This window comes from Neopelma chrysocephalum, unplaced genomic scaffold (assembly GCF_003984885.1).
Source record: "Neopelma chrysocephalum unplaced genomic scaffold, ASM398488v2 Primary Assembly neopelma1_22, whole genome shotgun sequence".
Lineage (NCBI taxonomy): Eukaryota > Metazoa > Chordata > Aves > Passeriformes > Pipridae > Neopelma > Neopelma chrysocephalum.
The window spans coordinates 12,711,430-12,738,596 of NW_020897689.1; the positions used below are offsets into that span (position 1 = coordinate 12,711,430).

The 27,167-nt window shown below is 37.7% G+C and overlaps 1 protein-coding gene across 1 annotated transcript; it reads right to left on the minus strand.

The window, feature by feature from the left end:
- Positions 1–486: 486 nt before the first annotated feature.
- Positions 487–27,167, minus strand: YTHDF3 (YTH N6-methyladenosine RNA binding protein 3). The gene is made up of 5 exons (XM_027705340.1): positions 26,794–27,167; positions 24,738–24,762; positions 19,520–19,605; positions 16,582–18,174; positions 487–5,317 (listed from the first exon to the last, which is right to left on the minus strand). Exons 1-5 carry the CDS (start codon positions 26,815–26,817, stop codon positions 5,294–5,296), a joined length of 1,752 nt encoding a protein of 583 aa, XP_027561141.1. The 5' UTR covers positions 26,818–27,167; the 3' UTR covers positions 487–5,293.

Here is a 27,167-nt window from a genome sequence, read left to right on the forward strand (position 1 = left end):
AAAGCAATATTTCTCTATTTACATTGTGGCAAACAAGGTAAGACAGATTGAGACACGCTAAACTCAGAAGATTCCCTCATTCCAGAGAAAGAAATAAGTGAAGTCGGGAACTTTTTTGTAGATTGTGAGAACAGCATCCAAAGCCAGGCTTCTCTAATGGGCATCCGAAGGATACAGCTGACAGACGTAACATGGAATTTTCTCAGAAAAGGTAGGGAAGTGGAAAGGAATGGTTACTTAGATGGGAGTAAGAAATTCACTGTCTCTTGAATGTTTGATTAAGAATAGGCTTCTGGAGGAAGATACTTGAAGACCCACCTATTTGCACTCTGCTCGCACTGTGGCAGAACAGTTTCTTGTGAAATACGTAGGGAAATTGATTGGAGAAGACGTCCAACTGGTTATTGACTTCTGTAGGTTGCATTTTCACTTGTGGGGAAGGACAAGGTCAGAAAAGAACAGATAACACAAACATTATGCATCCTCTTATATTAATAAGCAGCAATTTTTATTATTAATATTTGGCTTAGAGATCCCTGGACACTGACAGTATCATTAATAAGAATGCTTCAGGATTATTATGAGAAGAGAAAAACTGTTGAAAGCCTGGACTGGATACAAATTTAAATTTTGAACTGAAAGGTTCATATTCATCATATTAAAATGCACTTTATTAAAATATATAAAGTAGAACAGACAGTATAGAACAGATGTTTTGAGGAAAACATGCCAGTTGTACACTAATACTTTTATGAGGCCAAATTAATTTACTTTAAAATTCCTATGATCAGAAGAGAAATTATTTCTTCTCCCACAGTAAACTACAGTGGATTTGTCAGGCTGAAAACAGAACAAATAAGGACGTGAACGGGTTGCTTTTGTGAAAACTTTCAAACATATTTAATAAGACTGAATGGTCAATTCTTGTGCCAAAGAATTCTCTTCTAAGTTACTATACTTTAATGGTACAGACAAAAAACCCCCCACAAAATTTAAATCTAGGGTTTGCTGCACTTGAATGGAAAAGAACTGCTCTCAATCTATCAGTAAATTATATGGATCTTCACCTGGCAAAAGGATATAAACAAGACACTGAAAATCTTCCTGTATTTCCTTAAAAAAATTGTAGGAAAAATTAGTACAAATGGCTTTGAAATACAATTAATCCATTCCTATAGGGTAATTTGTATTTGAATGCCTAGAATTATTAATTTCAAAAACAGTGCTGGAGAAAATTCAAAGACTGTCTCCACTGGATTTTCACCGAACTAGAATCAGCTGAAGTATATAAACATCTTTCTGGTAAAAGAGTCCCCAATAATTTTGAAAAATTAAGGTAGTGGCTACTTACAGAATTCAAAACACTGTTGCTTCAACTCAGTTTCAGCTATAAAAGATGCACTGATTTTTTTTTTTTAGGAATTTGCTAGGATGACCCTGCTTGAGCAAGAAGATTGGACCAAATGACCTCACTCCCAACCTTACCCATTCTGCAATTTTGTGAATATATTTCAAGTGTGTAAATTCTCCTATGAAATAGAAAGCAACTTAAAAATAGAACTTGGACTAAACAGTGAAAAATATTTCAGATGCTTCCTCCTAAGTGCATTATTTGCACTTGACCTCAATATTATCTTTTGTTTGGTGCCACAGATTTTTCTGGAATAAGAATCATTTTGGCAAGGGGTTTTTGCATCTAAATTTTGCAGACACTGAACTATGAAACTGCCAGAGTATCAAAAACAAAACAAAACCAAACAAAAAAAAAAAAAAAAACCAATCCCCCCAAAAACCCACAAAAAAAACCCACAAAAAACCCACAAACCAGAATGCACAGAAGCAAGTATTCCATAAATTAAGCCTAGAATAGCAAAAAACATGAAGAAGTAAAATTTGTCTAGTTGTGAATACTGACTTTTTTCCAATCTAAGTCCCTCAAAATAAAGCAGTGCCGAAGTTTCCTTCAAGCCAGCAAATTGTACATTCAGCTGTCAGAAAGTCAAATACCAAAAAACCTACATTAAAGATGCTGATGTTACAAAGTCAAGAGATGCTCAAAGATGAGCAAAGCTCATACAACTTTATTTTGTTCCACTTGTGTTGGTAGGACAAGCCTTTCAGCAACAACTGTCTATGAGAATTCTCAGGTCTCTTCAAAGCAAAATAAGCACTCAAAATGGAAAATACTCAGCATTTCCTCCCTCCTCCTTGTGTCACTAAATGTGTGTGGTAACATTGTATCTCACTTGTACACTACCAAAATCTTGACACTGAAAACAGAATTGGATTTTTTTTTCCATGAGGAGCCTTTCCAGTTTTAAACATTCTGCTGCATCTCTGGCTCATCAACCCACAGGTGTGTAGTTACAGTGCAGCTAAGTCTATTAAACAGTGGGTACCTCCTTCTGAAAGGACAAATCTTCTTCCTTACCCTCCCACCATCTCCCTTCTGCACATCTAACCTCACAGAGAACTGGTCAACCATTAAGCAAGAAGAAAATGGCTTGAACTGGCTCAGTTTGGATCACAGGAAAACAAACGCTGGCACAAAGGAGGAGGCACCAGGAACAGAAGAGGGGTTCCACTTATTCCTCCATCAGCAAGTTATCAAGCAGCCATTACGACAGCTTCACCGTATTGAAAAATCAGACCAAAAAGGGTATTTCTACATTTATTTAAGATATTAAGCACCATTCTTTTTCTTTCTGGAGGAAAAGAACTTGTGCATTAGGAAGCTGAAGGCTAGAAGTTTCACATGTCCATTAACTAATACAGCACTCCACAGCTGATTTTACAATGTTATATACTATTTTTACAGTACTTTATATGCACATAAAATTCCTTTTAATTTCAGCTGCACATACTAAACTCTCAGCAGTCAGCAAATCGGTCACAACATGACTAACACCATCAGCAATCAAACTCTTCTATTTGTAGATTTGCTAACAATCCTGGAACAGTGTAAGAACTGTCACAGCTCTCTTAATGTGATCACCTCCTTCTTCTCACAATCCTGTCTAATTTTCCAAGCTTTCAAAGCCTGCAACAGAGTGATGAACCCACTTTCTAAACCTGATTCAATCCAAGAGCAACGCTCATGCTATTAGAATAAAAGAGGCATGGGGTAAAGCAAGAAATATTAACAGAGCCTGCAAAAATATGAATACTGCAGTGGAAGCAAACTAAGGTTGCACATGCAATCAATTCCTGAATGCCTGACTCTAACAGCAGCTTTCTTTTAACTGGAAACTTCTGTGCATTTTCATAAGATATTTTTGTCATAAAGAAGCAGAAACATGCTGACCACTTGATGGATCATCAGAAGAACTACATTCTTTGGACTCACAACATTGACCTTTGCCACTTCAGCTGATCAATGACAGTTGGAATAATAGGCAGTAATCCATAAATCAGCCAACAGAGGGAAACAAATAGCTATAAAACCTGTTAGCAAGAAACAGATATGCATGGAAGCAGCAATTTTTGGGCTGAAGCCAAATTTCACAGTAATTGGGCTTGAAACCTTTATCTCCTAGTCTCCTCTTACAATATGCACTTTGCTTATCCTTCCTTTATCCCACTTGCTATTTGTTAAACATCTACATTTAAGTGACATTGCTTCTTTACTCCAAAATATAGGACTAGCTTCCCTTTTGAGCTTCCAGAAAACTGCCAGTAAAAATTAAAATTTATATCTGCTACTCTGAAGTCTCAATATTTCAAATAACAAGCGTGTACTGAACTTTTTGTGTTTGCAAGGTCATAAGAGTGCAAGGGGCTTAAGAAGAGAGGAAGCAAAAGTTAGCAAAATAGTCTGTATTCAAAACAAACCTTTGCTACTTCAGCTCCAGAACTTTTGATTGCCAGAATCTGTAAATTAATGACTTGAAACACAATAAAAACGACGGTGTTGGACAGTAAGACATGAAACACATTCAAATAATATGTGCTATTGCTATTTTAAGCTATAACATATCTGACTTCTACATTGCCATTCTAAAAAGAGAAAGCTATCCCTGGAGTTTGGTACAGGTTGTTCAGTATTTTGTACAGTCAATACACCCGCTTAACAGTTTTTCAGTATTCTCTTCCAGCAGACAATGTGTTGCTGTATGAACTGAAACAGAAGATATATTTTTAGAAGGTAAAAACTTGTATATAACTGCCCAGTTTAATATGTACTCTCAAATTCTTGTTGCACGGTTCTAACAAAAATCATCTTAATATAGCTATGAATATGTTAACTCCATGGACCGAAGTATTTTTCTCAAAATATTTTCAAACAGGGGGACAAACACCTGGATGTTGGGACAATGAAACAAAAAAATTTGAGAAACAGAGCATATGCTTGCTAAACAAGAATTATGTTTATTTAGCTAGTGAATCACCTAGAGGAGTAAATTTTCACTTTCATGATAGCAATCTGTCAGGCTTGCAAACACCCAGAAATAGGAATTAAAGATTATTTTAAATGTAGTTATAAAGGTCATAAAAAGTCTGATTTAGACTGAGGTACATTTACTCAAAACTGAGATTCATTGAGTGGTAGCAAACAAACAGTTCCTCAGACAAATGCACTTTTTTCAGTTTACATGTTACAGGAAAAGAAATAAAGAAATGTGCATTAACTGGTGGTGTCCACCAAGCTGCATATTAATATTCTCTTACACCAAACAGTTTGAAACAAGGGAAATGTCATCCTAATATAATTTCATGTTACGATTCATTTGGCTAAACTGCAGCTTAGAGTTGCTTTGCCATATTAAAAGATTACTACAATAATTTTCACATGAACATTTAGACTTGAGTTTTACTCCAGGACTAAATATGGCATGATTTGCTTTTAATCTGTTGAATAGCTAAAAACTGACAATTAAAAAAACTACAACAAAGAAAAAAATTAAGTTGAAGCAATGTGAATCTCACATCATTGAACCACTTCTAATGGTTAAATGTTAGTATTTAACAAATTCAAAGAGTTAATGAATCCTTGCATTGTTCGGTCTCCTGTGCCTTAGCTAGGATGCATAAATACAAAAGACAGCAGATACTGGTAAAAGCTTCAGGACAGAAAGTGCTTGACGAAGGTACAGTTCTCAAGTGTGTTTGGTGAGAGAGTATAAGGGCAGATGCACTGATGAGAACCATTACAAGAAGAGTCAATTTCGTGTTAAAGTGTTCAAAGATGTCACCTTAAGCAGAAAAAAGCTTTAATAACGTCTTCTTAGACATATTAGGCATTTCCAGAGTCTACATCATTAGTGTTGTATTCTAGCAGGACATCTCCATATAGTTATTGTTTGTTTCTATTTCTCTCCTGAAAAAAAACAAAGACAAAAAAGGAAAATCACATTAATGAACACAGATCAACATTATGTGCTTTCTTCTCATTACAGCAGTTTCATTGCTTGCAATTTATCTAAACTGGGCAACAAGCTCTAAAGAAAAAAGCTTCAATTATTTTCAGGAACATAAAATTATCCAGTTTAAGTCAACTTCTTAAAAAGAAACACAGAAATACACATCAACCTAAAAGGCAAGTATGTTCCAAAAAATTGCTATGAAGAAGAAAAGAGTTATAATGTCACTTTTAATTAGCTTACAATAAAATACATTGCACAAAGTCAACTTAGTAAGGAGACCAGGGGACCTACAAACAATGCAAGAAGTTTTCCTAAATCTTCTGCTTGTCCAAAAATGCTCTACTCTCAACATACTATATCCCTGAAAAAATATGGTAATCACAGGTATCTCCTTCAAAGTCCCACATAATAAAATGTTCCAGAATGCATAAGATCAAAAGGTAAAGGAACTAGTAAAGGAACTAGTTGGCTCGATACCTTGTCCTCCATCCAAAGGCACAAATGGCAAGAAAAATACTTTTTTTTTTTAAAAAGGCCATCCATACTTATTTTAGAAATTACTTTCAATAACAAAAACTGAAAATCAGTGAGATAGGAGTGGCTACAAAAAAACTCTTGAATGCGAGCCTGAGTTGCAGTCCAGAACCATACTCACTACAAAGCCCTCATTGCATTGCAAGATGCCACATTTGGCATTAAGGGCTAAAATACTAATTGCATTGTATCTCTGTCAGGGACTAACAGATCTGTACTACACATTACAAGTCTAACAGAATAAATAACACTTTCAGTGCTTTATCATCATCCTCCATTTTCTGTATTTTGTTCCAAGATAAACATACACTTAATCATTATGACTACCTCTAGGAAAAAAATAAAAACTGATCAACAAACTATATCTTGTTGCTTTCATAATGTATCTTCTAGCCTGTAAAAAAATACTATAGCTTGAGTGTAAAAACCTAAGACCTTATCTTCCAATAGCATTTTCCATAACACTTTTCTTTATATGTACAACTGAGCACTTTATACATATGTATTAATATCTGCATGGAAGAGAGGTGGGTTCCCATTCCCATTTAAAAAAAAATAAAAAACTAGAAAAATACTTCCCCATGTTTTTATTATTGCATCACACAGCATGTTATAAATGGAACATAAATATAGCAGGGAAAATCAAAATAACCCAGGAGGCATTTGAACAATGATTTCAAAACCACTCGATCCGATACCACATTGAAACTTTATTATGCTAGAAACTATTTAGGGAAAGTGCAAATTAGCTTATGAACCCACATAGATGCCACTAAAAAGACACTATAGTGAAAGAAGAGGATACAAAACATTTGTACTGGTGATCTAGTCCTCTCCAAGACAGACCAAGTTGCTTCAAGATGAACACCAAAAAAGTAAAGGTCGTTCTTGCTCCCAATAAGCAGCTTCACGGTCCCAGCAGCTGGGTATTTAAGATTGGACAATTGCTAGGGCAGAACTTCCATACATTTAAAGCGAGAGTGATACTTGTGCTATTCTCCTAGAAATCATTTTTTCCTAATTCAAAAAGACATGACTAATATTTTCAAAGTAGGATACTGTTTTTAAAACGTAAGATTTATAGTATTAGTCATTAATACAAACTGATACGTTAACAATGCACTCTAGGCTGAAAACAGATGATCAGTGGCCTCATGTCTCACTATGCATGTAAGGCATGCAGAAATAGTCTGCTCATGCACATCTCAGATTATTCCTCTAATATCAGCAGACTTCAACTGCAAGAATTACACAATGTTGAAAAACACTACTGTGGTATTCAGTAGGAGCCTATGAAACTGCAATGTTAAAATACTGATATTTTATATTAAACAATTTTAAAATCAACCTGTATACAACTAAAATCACGGGCTCCTGTTCATCTGTAAGTATTACATATGTAACCACCGACTCAAGCTGTCTAGAAAGACACTCTGCATTGCAAACTGCTGCACTGTAAACTGCCTGACCTGCTGCTTTGCGAAGCCCCTGAACTCAAAATCCATTTATAAAAATTCAATGCAGAAAAGGAATTATATCCTGACTACCTGTTTCCAGTTGATGAAATAAAGGACGTGTTGCAAATTTCATGTCATTTTTGAATTCTACAGAGGAAAAAGGCTTCAAAACATCAACACGCCTTCCCTGTAGTCTCAAAATTACATATTACTACATTTATATTTAAATACTTAAAGCAGGAACGCAAACCTGACATTTTTTCAATGCAAGTGAACAATACATTCTTCAAATACTGGTAATCAGTGACATTTGGTATCTGTATAGCAAAATAGAGAGAAAGACGACCTGATTTATTCAAACCCCAGGCAATGGTATTCCATGCAAAAACTAACACCTGTCAAACTCTTAAGTCAGATCACACTCCAAAACCGCAGTCTTTTCCTGTCTCAAAAGGCATTTTTCTTCTGGGTTTTACTAATGATTATACACAAACGAGCAGAAGACTTTATTCCCAGAAGGTTTCCACCACAATAGCAGAGGAAGTTTCCAGCGTAAACTCCTGGATTACCCTACATTTCTCTTTCACTCATTTAATTTTGTTTCTTCTTTGTTCAGATGAGCAAAACCTTTATCACCTCTCTTGCACTACTCCCTGATGAAAAGCTTCTGTATACTCAAGTTCCCTGCCAAAGGCCAACTTCACTTCAGAACTCACCAGGGTCAGGTTACTCAGCTTTAAGGGGAGTTTACTACCAGGACATGGAAAATAAGTACCATTTGAATTAGAACAATGTGGGAACAGATGGGTTAGTTAAACATACTTGCCAGTTGCAAACCATGTGCTGAGCAGATTTCACACATGCAAATAACTTTCTACACAAACCAGCAAAACCAAGTGAAGGTGAACCTAAAAAAAATGCTTAGGCTACAGATATGTGCATCAATCTAGTGCAAACTACGGAATTAACTTGATCTTAACTGTGAGGCTGACTTACTTCCAAAATTTAGTTCTCTGAATTCAGGGCATTAATCAAATGATCCCATGCTGAAAAGAAGCTGCAATGTAATTTATCCTCAGATGTAATGAAATCTCTATGCTAACAAAATTTCAAAAATCAAAGCAACAAAAACATTTCCTGGTCTGATCTGAAAGAAACTACTGAAATGCACACAACACTGACTTTGGGATTTCTTTGTCATGCAGAAGGTAAACAAAAAAGCCTCATTTAAGTAGCCATAATGTAAATGTAGCCTAATAAGACCAAGAAGAAACTACTAAAATCCTTGGCTGTATTTTTTTTTCCAAGATCCCACAAACTGAAGCTCAAGGAAAGATCTGAAAGGGTGACTTTAGCTGATTTTTAAAGCAGTTGCAAACGTAAGCATTTCAAGGTGCCCATTTTGAAAGCTACCCAGGATTGCAAGGTTGCACAGGCAAATTGCAGAGCTTCCACGCAGTACCTCCAGTACTAGCAACTATACTTGCAAAAAACCCCTAGAATTTTGCTAAACCTTTGCCTCTTACTGCAGTGTTTAAAGCGTTCATGCCTGGAGCTGTCTGCTTTGCACCTCTCCCAAGAGGTAGCATTCTTTCAACAACTTCAGAAGTTGCTTTACTGCAAACTGTGATTTAATCTTAAACTTAAAAGCTCTGCTCATCTGCAGTGTAAGCTAACATGTCAGACTGCATTCTGTGAAGTGAGGCGCAGGCACTCATCTCCTCTGCCAACTGTGCTGCGTGGGCAGGAACACCTGGCAGAGGCAGAACAGACAGCTGTAGAGGTGGTGAGAAAAAGCCACAGCAAAGTTCATGAAATCTCATTTACTAATGGCATCAGTCACAATCTGCAAATTATTTCACCCCAGTGTACCAATACAGCTAGGACAGCATAAACATTGAGTTGAGTGCTTGAGAACCACAACAAAAAAACCCAGATTACTGAGAAAACTGAAAAATGACAGAAATCGTTTACTCCATTAATGACAAGGATATCATTGGCTGTTAACATAAACTAGACTACTGAAATTTTAAAATTGTGTGACATACCAGTCCTTTTTAACTTCTCACTCTCGAATTCCAACCTAGAGAGGGTACATCTCCTGAACACAGAGATTATCTCAGAACTAGATAAAAATATTTAAATGCATTTCTCTGAGAAGCACTTCTGGGAATTCTGGGAATATAGGAGGGAAGGATCTCTACAATCCTTACACAGACCTAGAAATTTTCCTGTGGAGTTCCCCTCCCTAAACACTCATTATCTTCTATTCCTTAATGCAACATGAAAACCACAAGGCACAAATTAAAAATCAAAGTTAACATACAAAGTTGAATGAGGTTTTACGACTTCAGAGTAGCTCCTGGTAAATCTTATGAATCATCTGAGACCCTGCTACTGCAGATCATTTGAACTACAGACATAATATAAGGTTTTCAAGCATATAAATATTAAGAAATTCCAAAAAAGCTACAAGACCTAGACTTCTAATTTATTTATTCTTCCCATTAGTTTTGAAGGCATTTTCAGTCTCTGAAACATACATAGCAATAGGAAAAAAATGTGAATAAGTTACAGTAAAAAGGTAAATAAATTTAAATTTGAGCAGGCTCATGTACTGTTAGTAGAACGTGGAGAGACCATATTACTTTATTATGGTAATGATAAAGGCAATAAGAACATAATCCACATCTGAAATTCCACAGAGTACAAACATTCAGAAGGCAGAGGTGGAGAAAGAAATCCAACTATTTTAAAGACATCATACAATAACACACAACAAGAAAAGGCTCTGCAGAAATCAAGCTTGAACTCCCTGAGCCATAAAAGCCCTTCCTGTCTAGTTTTCCCAGGCAGATACTTTCAGTGATGGATCAGCCAATTCTAGCTACAAGTAGGAAGTGCTTCCTTTCAGTGCTGTACATCATCACACATTGAAATACCAGACTTTAATTAGCTACAAGACGGCCATTTCAGCAAGTTCATTAAAAAGTAAAAAAAAAAGCAAAAAAAAGAAAAATAAAACCAAACAAACCAAGCCTCTTGATCCCCATTATTTGTTAACAACGCTCACAGTATAACATTGGCTTTTGAAGACTGACAATAGATACCTTCTTACTAACTCTACGGAAATTGCATTTAGTGATGAACTCTGTCCCAGTAAAAGAAGTAGAAAGATGACTCTGACACCTCTGTTAATTTTTGTCAGATGCCCATAGCAACAACAAGAACATATTATTTAGTTTCTCTGCTGAGGAATCTATACTAGCCTTGGAAAGGAAATGACATGCACTGCAGGGCTTATAAAAAACACTAGGGAAGAATTTCTCAGGTAATTTTTCTTTAAGCCTCACCACTCATGCTCTTTGCACACGTGTAACTCAAATTCCAATCTACCATGAGGAAACATGAACTTATTTTATCTTGGTTTCCCATTATATTTTATATGGAAATGCAATGAACATGCAAGTTTATGCTTATTTTTTCACAACTGACTATAACCCCTGGGGTATAGAAGCAAAACAATAATTATGTCAATATTAACGACCAAAACTCTGAAAAAAACCCACACAGAACTGGGCTGAAACAGCTTAGCAACTGATAATTTATGTAACATCTCATTTCAACTAAATGAATATGAAAGTTTAAGCAAATCAATTGATATAAAACAAACAATACTAGTTCAACTGAATCTACAGAACAGCTTTAATAGACACACAAGATCTGTAAATTTTAAAGTGCCATTTTTTCCCAGAAAGCACCACCAGCAATGAGTTCCTGCTAACTAGCCCATCTGCAGTATGAATCAATGAAGCAAGGCTGAAGCACTTTGTGAAGAGACCCATAGGTTGGGACTTCCTTGCAATACGCAGGCATATTTCTCTCCTGTTAAATGCAGGAAAAGCATCACTGTTCTAATCAATTTGTTCTTAATACAGCACTGAAATCTGAGGAGATGTAGCAGGAAGCAGAAGGCTGCGTCATGAATTTTAACAACTATTTGTGTGTACTCAAGGTTCTGCTTTTGCTGTGGAACAAGAGACTTAGAATTACCCCTTTGCTTTAAAAGACACAGCATTTAGAAAAAGGTACAGCTGTCACAGATCCAGTTCAATTCAAGTTTGAAGTCTTGTCTTATGCAGCTATCTTGATATTTAAGAACATTATCACATTAGATTCCAAAGAGTGACTGGTCTCTTGAGCATTAAGGTAAACCACTTGGTTGATATTCCAAGCTTTTCCCATAGGGGTCCCTATTTTACAGGAGAAATTGGTCTTTCGAGTCCCAGAGTCAGAGAAATTAAATCCACTCTGTAAAAGACTCTGTATGCTTGATTTTGCAGGTAGTGATTTCAAACCAAAAAGAAAAATGTGACAAGATCCATACAAGTGTTGCTATGAACTAAGACTGCCTATGAGTTTAATTACATTCCACTTCTTTTATTCAACAGCCCTCTTGTACTTTCCCTCTTGCATCATCCCTAGAGAAAGGCAGGCCACACCAGTATTCAAACTCCTACAGTTACTCTATACAAGACCACATTATAACATCCAGACTTCTCCATACTATACCCACCCTCTAATGAATTCTAAACCCTTCCTTGGAACAGAAACAACTGACTACCACATGCACAGAGAACAGGCACATTTGAAATCTCTGTACCTGTAACGTAAGAACTTGCAGCTCATTTTTAAGTGTTTTGAAAAGACTAAAGATGCAAAAGCAAATGAAAAGTACATAAGTATACCATCACTGAAGGGAAATTCTGGAGCAATATTTCCAAAATTATTCTAGCTCCAAACAATCCTCTTCTCCCATGACCAGGGGTACAATATTCATCTCATGATTACCAGGGGAGAACAAATGATCTCCTGTTTCTACTTTCTCAGACGTGAGACCTGCAATATCACTTTCAATTATTAAGATGAAACTGTTGATAAACAAGAAGTTCAAGGAAATTGCAAAATAATGTCCCTTGAAACATCATCAAAAGCATACAGGAAATTCATATGTTTCTCGGAAGATATTACATAAAGCTCTTTTAGAGGGTTTCATGTTTATTACATGAACCTCTTTTAGATGTAAATAAATACACAAACTTTTAAGTGTCCTCTAGTACAAATACTCAACTGCATTAAAAATTTTGGTCAACTACCTGTTCTCCTTGACTTGTACAAGGACTGTGCATGTATCTACATCTGATTTTGACATTATAACCTAGTACTTTCTGGCCAGGGGCTAAGGGAAAGAAGAACTGTCTACAGCTCACTCTTAATGGGTATTTTCTCCCTTCTCTCCTGATATTTTTAATATCAAATGAAGTATAAAGTCAGCAATGTCCTGGAAAGGAAAGGAGTTACGCTCCTTAATATGGCAGCCTGATTATGACCCAACTACCAGAGAAACAGAAGTTACATTTGTATCAGAATTGGGGGGGGGGGGAAATTACTCCTTTTGAGTCAGGAAGTTCTAGCTATGTCAGCATTCCTATTACAAGACATACAGTACAACAGGAGAAAGCTAACATTTTAAATGCTTATTTATCTGTCATTCAAAGGTTTCCTGAAAAGTAAAAATATTTCAAATGCAAATTAGATAAATACAAATATATACCAAATTCTTCTCTCATGAATAAAAATTAATTATTTTTCTGGACTATCGCACTAAGAAAAACATCTAAAACATTCCACAGTTACACAAAACCATGATTTATTTTTTTCCAATGCATGGAACAAAAGTAGAATTCTCCATCAAAAAGCACCAAAAGAAGACCTAGGGCAACAGGTAATTGCAGGTTAATAAGCCACCACATGAGGGCAAGGACCTTTTTGCCTTACAAAACCTGCATTTTTAATCAAAGCCACATTTGAATTTGATTCATATATTTACTGAAGATCAGGAGCGTAACTACTATTACAGATGGAGTGTTTTTATTTTCAATATCTTTTATTTTCTAAAATGTAATTATGTCCTCTTAAAAGGCATATTTTAAGACTTCTGTTCCATTTTTTTTTAAATCTTATTGCTACAAGTTTCTGTTGAAAGACAATAAAACATCTTTTTAAATAATACACACACAAATAGACATATTTACACCACAAGGCAGCAGTTAACTAAGGACTAAGGGTATTCCAGATTATTTCAATATACATCTGACAGAACTCATGAAAAACATCATTCATTTCTTTGATCCTTTGGTAAAAGATCACAGTGCTTGTATGTTTAAAATAGGCTACTGGAACCTGAACTGTAAGAGAAGCGTGGAACAATTACTGCACAATCCCAACCATAAATACCCTGCCCTGTAGATACCAGGGTCACATCAAACAGTGGTAAACACTAGAATTCTAATATTTATGGTTAAAGAGACTATTCATAGTCATTTGTAAGTAACCTTTATCAAATGGCAAAGTTACTGAAGTTTCATGTTAATCAGAGACTATTCCTTGCACTTTCACAAGTATACTGCCATGTTTTAATAAAACATACTGCTAGGTCATATTGGAAATGAATTATTGATCCCCCTGAGTCGTTAAGATTAAACTTTTACAACCAATTTTTTTAGGATAAGTTAGCTGTAATGATGAACAGCTATAAAGTAAATTAAATCCCTAAATCATATGCTGTTTACAATGTTTAGATCACTAGCTGTATGGAAGTTTGTTATCACCTATGCAACAACAAAACATTAACTGAACTTCAAGGAACATGGAACTGACTACTGCTGTTTGATGTATTGAATATTTTATTAACAGTAATAAGCATATTTTTCATGACCGAAACACTGGAAACAAAGTGATTGTCACAACTGCCAAAGAAAATGAGCAGGAACCAAATTTACACAGTTCTACTGGCAGTAGAAAGTGCACATATTTTATCACAGCTCCATAAAAGCCTAGCTGGCACTAGGCAATAAAGGAATACTCAATTAACCATAAACCAGAGCTTACAATACTAATTGTTGCATTTGAAACTTGAATCATAAAAGAGTTAACAACTGTACATTTACAATGTAAAGACAGGCTGCTTGTACACTGTGTGATAAAAGAAGAAACCCAGAGACTTAAAATCAACACTCAGTCATAATGATAAAGATGAACTCTCAGTAAATGTCATTAGTTTAATTCGGACTTCCTATATTTTAAGTCCATATTCATTTGCTTAAGGCATAGCTCAAATCCATCTACAAAGACAAAACCTCAAACTACCTATACAGTTCTAAAGCAATTTGTCATAATTGGTCATAAAACCAATTGGTATGATGCTGTAAAAGAGCCAATGGCTACTGTGCAAGTATCTTGACAAGTATGTTGTCTCTTAATAGTGTCGAGAAAGGTAACTACTTACAAAGAAATGCAGAGTTCAGTACTTGAGTCATCTACATCCTGTATGTTTTCCCAGAAGATATTAAAGGAAATAGCAATGTTCCTTTATTACACAAATATGCATAATCGCAGTCATCTAGTTAGAGACCTACTAAATGCTGAAATTAGTACTTTGAATTTTAAGTTTAGCATACATAGAAACACTTCCAATAACCTACATTCCCCCTCTCCATTACATTCTGTGGCTTTCACCTACTACTGAGGGAACAAAACCACAAATAAAACACAATCTTCTTGAGTTGCTAGGGTATGTCTGAATTATGATTCCTTTGTTAAGTTTCAAAAGTAGGTACTTTTGAACTACACCAGTTATTTCTGGAGTGCCTCAAAACTTTAAAAATTGAGAAAATACTGAAACATGAAGGCTACAGAGAGAGCTTATAATCTTAGTCCTCCTGAAACATTACAAAATCACAATGAATCACAGAATCACAAAATATCCTGAGTTGGAAGGGACCCACAAGGATCATGGAAGTCCAACTCTTGGCCCTGCATAGGACACCCCAAGAATGACACCATGTGCCTGAGAGCATTGTCCAAACACTTCTTGAACTCTGTCAGGCTTGGTGCTGTGACCACTTCCCTGGGGAGCCTGTTCCAGTGCCCAACTACCCTCTGAACGAAGAACCTTTACTTTTATCTGACCTAAACCTCCCCTGACACAACTTCAGGCCATTCCCTCAGGTCCTGTCTGGTCATCAGAGAGAAAAGACCAGTGCCTGCCCCTCTGCTTCCCCTTGTGAGGAAGCTGTACAGTGTGCTGAGGTCTTCAGGTGAAATTCTTAGGAAGCCAGAATTGTGTCAGCTTCAAGTGAACAAATTCGCAACTTCACGTGTCACAGGGCCCCTAATTAGCCTAAACCCTAGACTTTTGTGGGTTTTTATGCAATGGGTGGTGTGACAGGATGAACAGAGATCACTACTGTCAAACTGCACTGCTGCAAACTCCCATTTCTGAATACTTGCATATCATCTAACTGGTTCAACAGCTCCTGAAATGTTTCTAACCATGAGACAAATCATGTATTTACCGTTACCGGCAAGTCTGGAAAGAAAGTAAATACGGGAAAAGTAAATATTGTGGTCAATGGTCAACACAAGTGTTATGATTAGGGAGAGTACACACAAGACAAAGTAGACAAGTACTATAAACCAGCTTGAATTAAATGTCTTTTTCCCTTGTCTGGTTTACTGAAATACCTCCAAAACTGAATTTTCTCTACAGATTTATCACATTTATCACATGTATACTCTTCTTCACAAAAATGAAAACTATACATTACTTTTTAAGGAAATACACTATCAGAAAGGTCCAAAAATGATTTTGACACTGTCCAAGTCATCACTGTGTTGCTTCAGTGTTTCACAAAAAACAAACTGAATCAAGGGGAAAACCTGCTTTTAATAGTAATCATGCTGTTAACATTTAATTAAAGCAGAATTTGAATCAAAATGCTATGTTAGATAAAGTAAGCTTCTTCTGTAATTTTTGACCCTTTTTATGACATCCAGAAACTGTAAAACCCTAAACTACAAGACTTCAGTTATGGATAATACAGTCAAATCAGTCTTCACTTACATCGAAGAAGTAGAACATGTCAGAAGTCTGCTTATTCAGGCCTATGTTAGTACTGCAATCAAACACATGCCTGCACTAACAAACAAGTTATGAGAAGTTAAATCTTTTCACTAAGAGCCAGTTATATCAAGTACAGACACTTTGGGTAAAAAGCAAACTTTCTGATTCAACACTTGCACACAGAAACTCCAAATGAATGAAAAACAAGGCTTCCTAAAACATAATAAACAGGAGAGCTACCATAATGACACTGATTTCTTACCCTACGCATGGCTTCCTCCTCCTCTTGACGCTTCTCATAATGTGCAAAGTCATCAAAGATTGAGGTGGTATGCTTGAAAGTAGCAATTATTTTAAGCACTTGCTTGGCTTTTTCTAGGGGTACCTCTTGAGTGTCCCTCGAATTGGTAACCGGTTTGTTGTCATTGTTTTCCAAGCGAATGTGCCGCAGTTGGTTATTGGGAACGTCTTTGACAAAGATCCATTTGACATCAAACTTCCCCTTCCACTTATCCTGAGACCAGACACCAGCATATGCATTGTAGTCCACAACAGACTTCATCTCAGCCACTCCACAAAAGTGTCCACTGCCATTCACACTGAAGAGTAAATAGAGTGGGCCTTTTCCATTCAGGGAACGGTAAGCAGCATCCAAGCGCTTATTACCATGCTCAGTACTACACCAGATAGAGTACTTAATGGAGCGATGAATATCGTCCTCTGAATAACTTTTGATTATAAACACACGTCCGTTCTTCAGATTCCAATCGAAGTCTTTGGGATTGTAGTTGTTTATGGCCTTTAGTTTCTCCAGCACTGGGTGCACTTCCACACCAGAAGGTGAGGAGCTGACGGATACAACACCTAAACCAAAGTTCTCACTGCCAGCTCCATTGTTCTGGCTGAAGCCCACACCCCTATTACGAGGAGCTACCCAGCGGTTTTGCAGCTGTTGCTGCTGCAACTGGTGAGGCTGGGCCTGCTGCTGAGGTCCTTGTTGCTGTTGTGGTTGCTGTGGCTGAGGCTGCTGTTGAGGCAGTTGGCTTTGCACCAGTGGTGGTGGTTGAATTAATGGCTGAGGCTGCTGGATTATAGTCTGAGGAGGCAGTACTGGTTGAGCTGGGGGTGCTTTTACCACTGACCCTTTGTCATCCCAAGTTCCAATATTCATGTTGTGTTTTATTGGTGGTGGTGGTACAGCAGGGCCCCCAATGCCTACATTACCTTTAGGCTTGAGTTTCGGCTGAGGTTTAGCAGGTTTCCTTGCAATTGCAGCCCATGAGGTTGGTTTAGGTGCTGAACTGCTAACTGGGGGCACGCTGTTAGCTGCAATGCTTGTCATACCTGTACTGCTCAGAGCTGAACCTACAGTTTTTGTTACAGCAGCCGTCATATCTCCACCGATTTTCAGTCCAGTCATGCCTTGCTCAATGCTGCTAATCCCAGGCACCTTGCTCAGAGTATCACTGCCAAATCCAGCCTGTCCATCTGCTATGGCTCTCCCAAGAGAACTAGGTGGATAGCCATAACTGCTGCTGTAAGCAGAGCTTTGCGTTGATTGTCCCTGAGATCCACTTGTCCCCCATGTAGAGAAGTCTGCATTCCCAGGAAAAAAATTAAATCCATGCTGCCCAAGAAATGGAGGGGTATTTCCTAATGCCCCAGGTTGACTAAATACACCATCGGGTATGTAATGGTGTTCACCATTACTCATCTGTCCATAAGTTGTCAAATATGGCATTGGAGGGTCACCTGCAGTTGACCATGCTGCTTCACCTAAAGAGTATGGAAATCCAATGGATGGAGCATAATAGCTAGGCATATATGGGTCTGACATTGGTGGATAGCTGTTACTCTGCAAGAAAATAAAATACAAATCAGCAATATTGACAATTATGCTCAGAGCAAAAAAACTCTGTAATACAATCCAAGACATTTTTAAGGGTTATATGAACGCACTTGTAACTTTCACCATTCCTCCCAATGTAAAAGATGAACTGGGTGTCTGTCAGATATGACCATTTTTTTCAGGGGACTGCCTCAAAGCATTAAAGAGCCCCATTTTTTGTAACATACTATCTTTACTTTTAGTTACTAAGCTAGGTTAAATATGCCTCCATGCAAACAGTATCAAGAAAATAACTTAAAGTTAGCTTAAAGTAGCTTTAAAAAACAAGTCGTAACAACTGTACTTTCATAAATAAAGCAAATTGGCTACAACTGTGATTTTAAGTTTTGGTATTCTTAGCTTTTGTCAAATTTCTCACTACTCACTTCTGTTGGAGACACCAACAGAATACTATAGTGAAATGGATGCAAGGCTGCCTGTTTGTTTCATAAGAAACAACAATAAAACCATAACATTTCCATGCTATTGAGAATGGACTTTAAGTCAGTACTACACCAGATAGACTCCTGGGAAATCACAGAATTTACTTCTTCAGACATTTGAAGGACTAGCCCCTATGACTTCTGATGTTGTTTCGGGGGGAAAAAAAGCACATTATCATTCTCTAGCTGATGCCTCCTTAATGTTGAATTCTCGTGGAAAAAAAAAGTGAAGGAAAGCAAAATTCTCAAAGTTTTTAAATAATTTGCACTTTGTCCCTCTCTCAAGACCTTACAAACTTAACACAACGCATACAAACTTTTGGCTACAGAGGCAATTCACTTGACTGAAAGTCAAGTCATTAACTTCTTGGCAGAGAAGTTGTACCAAGCTGTAGTAATATTAAGTTTCAACCTATTATGCCATCAGCTGTGAGCTACTTCTACCACCTTCAAAGGAAATCATGTCCAAGCACTTAATATATTCTCAGAGCCAATAAAACTGTTGTTTTGAACTGCATCCAATAGATGATAATTTTGTGGCAAATGTAAGGGGCTGGGTTTTGGTTTGGGGGTTGTGTTTTGGTTGTTTGGTTTGTTTTTTTCTCAACCTTCTTGTACTGCATCTTTCTGAAGCCAGAACATAAGCACAACAGCAGGAGACATCAAAGCATGCTTTTTAACTGAAGCTTGTCCAGAATTCTTAGGAATACTTTATCTGCTTAAGGTATCATAAGACAAAATAGGATATAAAATTATATTTCAATGGATAGTCAGGCAAGTAAGTAATTCTAAGAAATATCCAAAAACTAAGTCTGGGAGTCAGTTGAACACCAAAATTAACTTCAAGGCAGTAAATAATGTTCACTTACCTGATTTGTCTGACTACTTAGATATGGCTCAAAATCATCATCATTTACTGCATCCTTTTGATGAATCGAACCGTTTTGTACTGAAACTAAAAGTAAATCTGTATTAGTATACTTTCTGGAAGATCTATGCCACACTTTTAATCTAGGTAACGCTTCTTGATCACCTGTGCATTGAAATACATATTATTGTCAAGCACCCGTCCAATTTAAAGAAAATGGCTCATTCTATTGATCATCATGATCCAACCTTAGGAGAGGTCTGCAAAGATGGCAACTAGAACAGACTATTCCTGACTATTCTTTCCTGCGATCCATAGACAGAGGTAAAACTACAGGCACACTTTTATTTCCACAGGTAGTAAATCCAGTGTTTCCAGAAGTACCAGACCGAGTGCAAATGTGCAGACCAACCAGATCTATAGACATATTCAATAGGTTCAGGGAAAGTTGCAACACACAGCTTTCTCCTGCCAGGAAGAAAGGCAGTTACCCACCAAGACAACTGTGAAGGGCACCACTATTCAGATATTTAACTCTGTGTTGCCTACATAACTCTACTGCCTTAGTGGCATCTCTGAAGCTCTGAGGGGACAAAGCAAGACAGAAACAAGAGCTTAAGCCCCAAAGGGTGATTACAAGCCTTTCCCAACATATATGCTACTATATGCTGGAATCTCTTCCTACCTGCTCTTCTTGGCCTCCTATTACCTTTCATTTCATCTAAGGCATTACACCTACCTGGAATTTGCCAGCTGCCTAAATTACTTGAAGTGTCTCTCTACCATCCCCCAGGCTACTATTCAAACAAAGCCACACTGCAGAAATTTCTGCTAAGTTCCACTGTTTCCCATGGTGCAAAGCAGAATAAGGACTTAAACCAGCACTTGCAACTATATAACTTGAAGATGAAGATCTCTTCTCAAAAAAAAAAAATTCTGGTTTTCCAGATGCAACTTTTTTTTGGTGTTATAGATCAAAAAGGTTTAGTGGGGGGAAAAAAGTTTCAGAATGATCAGTAAGGTGCACTGAGAAACCACAACAGCAGAAGTTACAACAAAACAGCAGATTTTCTGACAGCTTAAGACACTGAATTAAGAGGTGATTCTGTGGTTTCCCTCTTTTAGCAAATGCTTCCGAAAAGCATATACAACCATATAACTAAATCTTCAACTTTGCTGAAATTAGTGTTTAAGACTGGAAGGGGATTCTGTTTCATTGAGTGGAGGGGCGCTGCCACACAAATTTCACATTGTAAACCAAGTGGTGCCTGGACTAAGTCATTTGAATTTTTTTTCACATTTAACTTCAACACCTCTAAAACAAAACTGCCTTCAGTGAATGCAGCTAGCTGAAAAAAAATGACAAAGGAATAGATATAATCACAATGAACAATCAAAATCCTGGAAAATTTTATTAACTTCAGACAGCAGTAAAAAGAGGTAAAAATTCATAATTTAACACAGAACAGAATTTTTTTTTAAAGCAATTATCTGGGAAGGAAGAAAGCAACTTGTGTTTTGAATACCTTCTTGAAGTTTTAAAAGTCAGAACACTTGACAGTTCAATTATTACAAACTGGCACAGAGCATTTCTATACTAGCTACAATAAAATATGACCGGCAATGATAAGCACAATAGGGTCTAGAACTACACAGAACAATATTCCTAATTAAATACCACATTTAAATTAAAAGTTAGGTGTTGGGGGTGCTTTTCCCCCATAAATAAAGAGTTTCAGTTACGGTCATTAATCATCCTGAATTTACACACAATGGTAACATATGAATGAGCTGGAACACTATATTCCTCTCTATATTTGGCCCAGTTACACATGGGATGAGTCTCAAAACATTTTTGTCCACACCATGCCCACTTCTTAGACTTCACTAAATAGTACAGACAGCTCAAATACAATTCTGTTATAATGAAAAACATGGGCAGCAGCATATAAGTTTCTTAAAAGCATGCGACCACAAATAAAGGAATAGGCAGCTGTATGTCAAGACTAGCATCCTATCAAAATTAATCTCATACTGACTGCTAATCTTCATAAAACGTGCATGTGCTGTGTTTATTGTTTCACAAAGGTCACTGAAGACAGAATTATTTTTTGGTTTGACATTACAACTAACTTGGAATATTCCTGTAAATGTATTTTCTTTTCTACACTGACATTTTTCCTAGTAAATACATACATTTCTCAGTGAAATAGCATCACTAGAAGCATGTTTCTTTGGCTTTTCATTCTAACTTTACCTAAAGTGTTAATAGTGAAGAATGTAGCCCACACAGACATTTAACAAGAGCAAATGAATGCCTCATTCCCAAAATCTCATGTTAAGTATTCCAACTGAACAGGGCAGTGATGAAAATGCTAATTGAATCTAATCTACAGATACTAAAAATATCTGTATCAATACAACACTGAAAATACCATATACTTCCACAAACACTGTGAAAATATAGAATGTAATTACATATTGGGAGGAAACAACTCATCAAATAGAGGAACTTAAAGCTAATATTCTTTTAACTATTACTATCCTTGGAATAACCAAAATGGATAAATTATAGCCAAAGGCATAAGAATAACTTTTTCATTAGAAGTCGTCACACCTTAATGTGAAGAATAAATACTAAAAGAAAAAGTAATATTTCCTTCTTGTTTTAAACCTAATAATTACATTTAAACCTTCTACAAAACAAAGTTATTATATACAAATAAGTGTAAAAAACAAGTCAGCACCTTCCTATGACAGGTGTGATACGCTGGCACAATAAACAAAAGCGGAAAAAAAGGGAGTTCCAGGAACGCCTTGTTTCTCCCCATCACCATGCCTCTATAGGACATAATTTGATTGATGTCAGTTCTGATGTTTTATGTCAACTGTACAGTAGTTGACAAGTAGAATAAGAAAACTTTCACGACAGTATGATTTAGTCATTGAAGTCTCTGAAATACGAACATTAATATCCAACATAACAGATGGATAGTGCTGTTCTACACACTAAAACGTCAATCCCACAAATTCTGGTCAAGGGAAACAGCACAGAACGCAAATTTATCAATTAAAACAAAGCATCCAAAACATTTTACTAGACAAAACAAATCAGCTACCTCCCGATATAATTTACAGGTCTAATATTTTTCATTTCAATATGAAATATGCACATATCCCTTTTACTGCTCACTCAGATTCTCAATCTACCAGACATGTGGACAGGTTCTACCACCCTTTTTAACATCACTGCTCTTATGCACAGAACCAACTTCAGATTAGTCTGTTAACTCAGTATCATATCTTCCTTCAAAGCTCCTTTAAGCTGAGACCTATCATGACAATTGAAAAAGATTGTCTGCTAACATGTGGTCAGTAAGGACTGCTGATACTGACTTAATTTATCCTCCTGAAAAAATCTCTAACCCAAAGCCAACTACTCATGCTACACTGTGCTACCATCTTCAATCTCACAGACCTTTAATCTAATGCTAAATCATAACAGTTTCACTAAGCAGACACTACACCAAATAATTTAACAAAGCAGAGATTATCGTTCTGTTCCACTACAGTTTTCATTGAAGTCATATTCTCACCAAGAGAATACATCATAAGCATTCATTATTTAAAAGGATGTACTCCATAAAAAAATCCAAGTTCAGAAATGCAAAAATCTCTTCCTTACATAGCAAACTGAGAGATGTGTTTTGATTCAAACATTCCACAGCAGTGACAAATTATAGAACACAAAAATATGCTAACATAAATAAGCCAAAGTAGAGCTGACTAGTGCATTTTCACACACTGCAACATAACAGCCAAATACAAATGCTTAATATTTTCACTCCAATTCACATATAATATAGTTCAAAAACTACCTGTATGATTCTCTAACAGATGCAACTCAGTAACCTCACTAAAACTGAGAAACGGTAATTCAATGATTGTGAAGCCACAAACTACTTTCTACAATGAATGTGACTTTTCTTGTCATTTAAGAGCAACTTGGAAGGTAAAACCACAAACTACTGCAAAAACATGAAGGAGTTAAAAACTGCAGTTCTGGGGAAAAAAAGTAGAGGTATTAGAATATGAGAGAACAAGTATTAAAGACTGACCAACCTAAGAAGGTCTGAGGAGGTAAACACATGTTCATTTTTCTCTGAATGCAGAGAAATTAAAACAGGCCAAATTCAGCAAGATTTGGGAACTCTCATAAACAATATATGTAACAAGAAACAGATAATCTGCACATAGACAGAATAACAGAATAAGTACATTGTGAATAACATTAAATGATGGCTCACAGAGAACAATTAGATTAGTTCAGATAATGAACAGAGGGGGGCAAAGAGTACCTGAGCTCAAAAAAAATGTTTCTTATCTGCTTAAGTATAATGCGCATATTAACACACAAAGGTACCTGTGTGCATGCTATTCTATAGCTCAGTTTGCCAAGCAGTTCAGAATTAAATGGGCACAAGTGTACTGTTAAGGCAAAAAGAAATTCCAAATAGAATGTTAGTAAGAAAACAAATTTCAGACTAGAAACTGCAAGACACAATCTGAGATGCTGTTTACAACTGACTTGTCAACAATTTTAGAGAGAAGAATATTAAGTAGTTAGTAGTTCCTTTTTTCCTTGTGGGAAAGAAACCTCACAGAATACAATATTTAAAAACTAAGATGCTGACAGAAACATGAAAAAAGCAGAAAAGTAGAAGACCTACAAACACTGATAGAAGATTCTATACTGATGCTAAAATGAAGAAAGACCACAAAAATTTTGAGAATAAGGAAGGTGATGCTTTCTGCTCAGACATGAGTAACTAGTCACGTGGCTGTTGTGTAGCAAACTAAGGAAGCTGTTCAAAAGTATTCTTCCTATGATTCTATTCACTGCACAGAAAGACCCAAGGTGTACTGGTAAAAGAGATTATACAAGTGTATCACAAAGTCAGCTAAAAAGAAGTAACTATGTTACTGTACAACTTCTGACATTAAACTTCTGCAAAATAAAACATTTTAAACTGATGCACTGCTGGGCCACAGTAAAAATGCTGGGAAATAACAATTTGGCACACAATTTCCTGTCATCCTGCTCTGAAATAAAAGATATCTTATAGCTACAACCTCTTCTCATGACTGTCTGAAGACACATGATCCTCCATAAACAGCAACATTACAGATTTATACAGAAATGTGAGGTATTAACTTACCTTTATTTCCCTGTCCTTTAGGTCTCTGTATGTAGAAAAGTGGGAGGAAAAAAGCAAAACAAGTTCAGTTAGAATCTTCTAATATTAACTTCAGGGTAATTACATTTATTTGCCAATTTAGCCCTTTTAAACTTAAATGCAATTTTAAAATATTATTAAAATCATGTTATAAAAACCTTGTGACATTATATAAAATATTATAAAATATTACAAAACCAAAAACTGATAGAATTTCACAAAAAAAAAAATTTGGAATAATCTAGTATTTACAGCATATGAAGCTTAAATGTGTTGAAAAACTGAACAAGTGCACTTTGTTTGCCCCACACACCCCCCAAAAAACATAAGCAATAAACATAAAAACAATGTATTGAGTAAAAAAAAATAAATTAGTAGCTTTAATTACTGACAATACTTGAACTTCATTATGATATATCATCTTTTAAATTGACTGACAGGTACGTATCAGAGAATAATCTACAATGCCTTGTTTTTTAGATATACAAAGGAATATATACTGATATTGTAAGCCGAACTTCAGGCTGTGCATTCCTCACCTAGGCAATTACATTGAGAAAATGATACAGCCTGTACGAAGCTTTCACACAAGGAAATAATACCTTAAGGAGGATTTTTTTTTTTTTTTTAGGATTAGTCATTACAAAACACTGTTAATCTGTCATGCACTGAGAATCAATGTAACACTACAAGTTACAGTATCCTTAATTCCTCAAGATAAAATCGTTTAGAAAAACAAACATTAGTGCATGAAGACCTAATTCATCTTCGCACATATTTTCAACGGAGCATGAGTGAGTCCCCAGGCTCCATCACTCTCTTAACAATTTTTAGTCCCGAAGAGCTCAGTATTCAGAGGTTTGAAATTTTAGGAGGTAACCACCTCCATGTTGCTTTTATGTGTATCTGTCTCAGAGCTGCCTATACACTGTCCAACACTGCTCCCTCTAAATCTGCACTGGTTAGTCACCTCCCTCTCCCACAACCAGAGACCTATCTCTGTAACCTTAAAGACCCCAACCACCTCATCTCGTGGGATAAATCTAATCCAGACACAAAGGCATGTAAAGACCAAGATACACAGAACTAGAAAAGTTGAGAAGAAGTAGCCTTCGTGGAAGTCAGAACAATCACAAGCTAAGAGATCACTGAGCTAGAAATAAGTACTTAAAGGAAACTGGAGAGCATGCACAGAAACAAAAGAAACAAAACATTAAAGGCACGGAGAGAAGATAAAAGGAGACAGAACACTGCGGGGCCAAAACTTTTGGGGAGTGGCAGAAGCCCACGGAGGAAGCAGAGAGCAAGACAGAACCGTTTCCAGCCTGAAAGAAAGCCCGGCAGAGGCCTAGCAAAGATAAGGAAATAATAAATTTTAAGCTCCGTGGAAGACCAACTTAAAAAAAGTGTCCAACAGCGCAAGGAGATAAACTGACAACCGGTGGAAGAAACGGAGGCCGGAGGGAAAGGAGAGAGAAGAGGTGGGTGAGGAAAGCGAAAGGCAGGAAGAGAAAGGATGCGGTAAAGAGGAGCCAGAGGGAATTACGGGTTTGCAGGGGAGAGGATATGGCGCCGGGCACCGCGGGGAACCTGGCACTGAGGCGCTCCCGGAGCGGAGCGAAGAACCAGGAGAGCAGGGAGGGCTTGGCGAGGAGGGCCAGCCCGGGTGGGTCCTGCACAAAGGGGCCGGGCGGCGGCGCGGGCTGAGCGGGGCCGAGCTGAGCGCCGGCGGGCCCTGCGGCCGGGCGGGAGGCGGAGCGGCTCCGACGGATCCGCGGTTATAAATAGGGGCGGCCGGGCCGGGAAAGGGGCCTGCCATCCCGGCTCCCAGGGACCACTGCTCCCCATGGCGGCGGGGACGGAAGGAAGCAGAGGAGGGAAGGAGGGAGTGAAGAGGCCGCCAACCGCGCCGCCCCGGCGGCGAGGGAAGGTGCAGGTGGCCGCCCTGCCGCCGCCCCCCCCGCCGGCGGTAGCGACGGGCCTGGGAAGAGGGAAGGGCAGGGAGCGGGAGGCCGCCCCTCCGCCCCGCGGCCGGTACCTGGTCGACGCTGGTGGCTGACATTCTTCACGGGGAGCCGCGATCCCCTCGCTCCGCTCCGCCTGGGCCTCGAGTGATTCCGCACGCCGGGGCCGCTCGCTCGCCTCCGCCGCCTCCTCCCCCTGATTGTCGCCGCCGCCGCCGCCTGGGCTCGCTGCCGCCGCCGTCGATCGCGTTCCCGCTGGAAGGAGCCGCCGGCCGGACGCAGCGCCGCTTCCCCCCCTTGCTCTGGGCTCCGCTTCCCCACAATGGCGGACGGGCTCCGGCTCCCACTTCCGCTCCGCGGCGCCCTGACCTTCCGCTCCCCCCTCCGCCGGCGTCGCCGCCGACCTTTCCCTTCCCGTCCCCGCCTCCTCCATGTCACGTGGCCCGGG

Coding starts and splice junctions, on each gene's coding strand:
- YTHDF3 (XM_027705340.1), bottom strand. CDS start 26,817: ATGTCAGCCACCAGCGTCGACCAG. Junction 19,606..24,737: donor TAAAGGACAGGGAAATAAAG/GTAAGTTAATAC, acceptor ATTTACTTTTAG/TTTCAGTACAAAACGGTTCG. Junction 5,318..16,581: donor AGGAGGAAGCCATGCGTAGG/GTAAGAAATCAG, acceptor GTTTTTTTTCAG/GAGAGAAATAGAAACAAACA.